We start from the raw sequence: 3,319 nt of genomic DNA, 5'->3' as shown, positions 1-3,319 counted from the left end.
AATTGTGAACAAGTGTACGATTCTGAAGCGTACTAGCAGTAACATAAAAACAACTCTAAATGTAAACAAAAGAAATTCTTAGCGAAAATATACTGACAGTGACGCAAATGTAAACAAAAAAACATAAACACGCAAGTAAGATATAGTGAAAAGATCATAGAAATAAATGCGAAAATTATGATACTTCAAAATCGCATTTCTCTGAAACCAGAAGAGAGCGCCACAAAATTCAAAGTGCGTGTTACTTAGGAATGTGCCCTCTATAATATATGTAAAAATGAAAATGATCCGTGAGGTGTAAGTTAATCTGAACATTTACCGTAATTGTTTCGAATAAGACCTTTTCTGAATTTTGAGAAATATGATTGGATCTCTCGGTAAAACTCTTTGTTGTGACCCCAACAGTAATAATCAGTCGGGAGAGCCCGACCCCCATCGCCCCCACCCCCCCAAAAGAACGAAAAACCCCCAAAATTACTGAAAATTAGGTAATTATGTACTATAAAGTCCACTCCACAACTAAACTAAATTTTAGTTTTAAATCAGCAATAGGTTTGGGTTAGGTTATATCTTCCGGAAGTGAAGCCCCCCCTACGGAGGGCGGAACCCACTGCGTCCGCACATACACTTTTCCATCCACACAACAATTTTGGGGTGGACCTCGCTTTGCTTTGTAAAGTATATGTGTGGACACAATGGGTTCCGCCCCCCATACGGGGGGGCTCCACTTCCGGAAAATATAACCTAACCCAAACCTATTCCTGATTTAATACTAAAATTTGGTTTGGGTTAGGTTATATCTTCCGGAAGTGGAGCCTCCCCGTAGGGGGGGGACGGCACCCACTGTGTCCACGCATATATTTTACAAAGCAAAGCGAGATCCACTCCACGATTGTTGTGTGAATGAGAAAGTGTATGCGTGGATGCAGTGGGTTCCGCCCCCTCTACGGGGGGGGGCTTCACTTCCGGATGATATAACCTAAACCAAACCAAATTTTAGTTTTAAATCAGAAATAAGTAATTATCTAATTTTGGGTAATTTTTAGGATTTTTCGTTTTTTGGGGGGAGGGGGTGAAGGGGGTCGGGCTCCCCCGACTGATTATCACTGTTGGGGTCACAACAAAGAGTTTTACCGAGAGATCCGATCATATTTCTCAAAATTCAGAAAAGGCCTTATTCGAAACAATTACCTTAATATAAACTGTAACGGCAGGGCCGTTACTACGACCAATGTAGAAAACTAGCCGTAAAATATATATATATAACATGAACAATTTTTTGATTTGACAAATATTTTTAGAATTATTAGCTTGTAACACTTTACGTGGGCCACCATGTATATAAATTAATTACGGGAAATAATTTAAATATAATAAGCAAATAAAATTTGTTTATTTACATTTGTATTAAAGAAACTAAATTTCCAGAAACTTGATTATAAAATCCCCTCTAAATAATTATGAAACATAATTATTTTACACTTACTTTCATTTATTATAACATTCTTTTAAAGAACCCCGCACTAATTATATGGAAAATCTGTCCCGGTCAAATCAATTGGTTTTTACATATGTTGTAGCTTATGACCTACTGAACAAAAGATGTAATGGGCACAAAGCTCAATAATGGACAGTTATCGAGTTATAACCAGTCAAACATGAAAAATTCGGGCTGCCGAATAGTCAAATCTCGGAAGGTATTGATTTTTTTGAAAAATGTTTGAAACAAACATAGTAGGGTTTTACAAAATCTGTTAGTTGGTGACATTATTTGTGAATTTTGAATGACCTTGAAAAGCTCCGTGAACAAAAATCTTTATGTGTCACAGCAGAGATAAGGACCCCACGGTTCGTCACTCCCGTAGTATTTTTTGACTCCAAACCCTCTCTGCTGTGTGTGTATGTGTGGGGTAATAAAATAAATGATCTTATTGTATATTACTCATTATTTGGATCCTGCTGTGGTGGTCTCTGAGCGGCATCTAATATTGTGTTCAATAATGATGAAGAGGGATAACGAACATTGGGCTGGTGTCGTGCATATCCTAAATATCACAATACGCTGGTTACATGTGCACATGTACCCACAGTCCGTGCGCCTGACTTACAGGTGCAGTAATAACCAAAAATCGCCTCCCTCTCATCATCTATATTATCTGCATCTCTTATGTTGTAAGCTATAAATATTTGATGTTTTGTAGCATTACGGAATCGTGAAAACACTCGCACCCTTATGAAACCTTGTTCATCAAACAACGAATCCAATTGAAATTCTTCTTGTGCATCACGCTGCATCTTATCTTGAATATAAGATCTTGCTAGACGAACCTGAAATGTACCAATAGTCAAATCTCATAACCAGAGATGGTAAATCGTGTATATTAGTTCTCAAGAAGTTTTAGTAGAAAAAAGGTTCATCAAAAATATTTTGAAAACGTCTCGAATTTAGCTACACGAATATAATAAAAAATAGGCATTTTTGTGGAAGATTTTTGTTGACGGAGCTTTTCAAGGTCATTCAAAATTCACAAATAATGTCACCAACTAACAGATTTTGTAAAACCCTACTATGTGTGTGTGTGTTTGTTTCAAACATTTTTCAAAAAAATCAATACCTTCCGAGATTTGACTATTCGGCAGTCCGAATTTTTCATGTTTGACTGGTTATAACTCGATAACTGTCCATTATTGAGCTTTGTGCCCATTACATCTTTTGTTCAGTAGGTCATAAGCTACAACATATGTAAAAACCAATTGATTTGACCGGGACAGATTTTCCATATGATTAGTGCGGGGTTCTTTGTCTGACAACTTTCTTAAGTTTTTTCCGGTATCAATTTCAATTTTTTTATTAGAGAGTTGTTCTAATATTTTTGTCAACATTTTTTCTGTGATGCCGACTGTAGTGGCAGCTTGTTTTTCAGGCTTTGGCTCTGATGTCGTCTCTTCCAAGAAATATTCTTTAAATTGCAAATTTCCATCTTCATCTATATAAGTGTTTGATAGTTCTTCATTTAGATTGATCCAGACTTTTCTTGTCTGGTGTCTTTTTTGTAATGTGGTTTTTATTTTCTTATAAGTGTTAGTCTTTGTTAATTCTGTGTGTTGTCCCACTGGCTGGTATTGTTCTGGGATCGTATAAGCTTTTCCTCAGGTGTAGTAATTGAGGTTAGTGCCAACTAATTTGTCTTTCCATCTGCGTCTGCTTTCACCACAAATCCGAATTTTAATTTTTTCGTTTTCATACTAAACAAAATTGTTGTTTTATAATGTGATTCGTATTATACCTCTTTTATTTTGGTTAGGGATTGACTATAAT

General features: G+C 36.2%; 1 protein-coding gene across 1 annotated transcript; it reads right to left on the bottom strand.

Annotated features, from left to right (window-relative positions):
* Window positions 1-1,535: 1,535 nt before the first annotated feature.
* LOC115245314 lies at window positions 1,536-2,798 on the bottom strand. Its single transcript, XM_029823576.1, has 2 exons — window positions 2,616-2,798; window positions 1,536-2,328 (listed from the first exon to the last, which is right to left on the bottom strand). Exons 1-2 carry the CDS (start codon window positions 2,703-2,705, stop codon window positions 2,053-2,055), a joined length of 366 nt encoding a protein of 121 aa, XP_029679436.1. The 5' UTR covers window positions 2,706-2,798; the 3' UTR covers window positions 1,536-2,052.
* Window positions 2,799-3,319: the final 521 nt, after the last annotated feature.

Source organism: Formica exsecta, unplaced genomic scaffold, assembly GCF_003651465.1.
Source record: "Formica exsecta isolate Colony F162 unplaced genomic scaffold, ASM365146v1 scaffold94, whole genome shotgun sequence".
NCBI classification, from domain to species: domain Eukaryota; kingdom Metazoa; phylum Arthropoda; class Insecta; order Hymenoptera; family Formicidae; genus Formica; species Formica exsecta.
The sequence above is the reverse complement of the archived record's forward strand: the minus strand, read 5'-3'. Positions and strand labels throughout refer to the sequence as shown.

Coding starts and splice junctions, on each gene's coding strand:
- LOC115245314 (XM_029823576.1), bottom strand. CDS start 2,705: ATGGGCACAAAGCTCAATAATGGACAGTTATCGAGTTATAACCAGTCA. Junction 2,329..2,615: donor GAATAGTCAAATCTCGGAAG/GTATTGATTTTT, acceptor GGTACATTTCAG/GTTCGTCTAGCAAGATCTTA.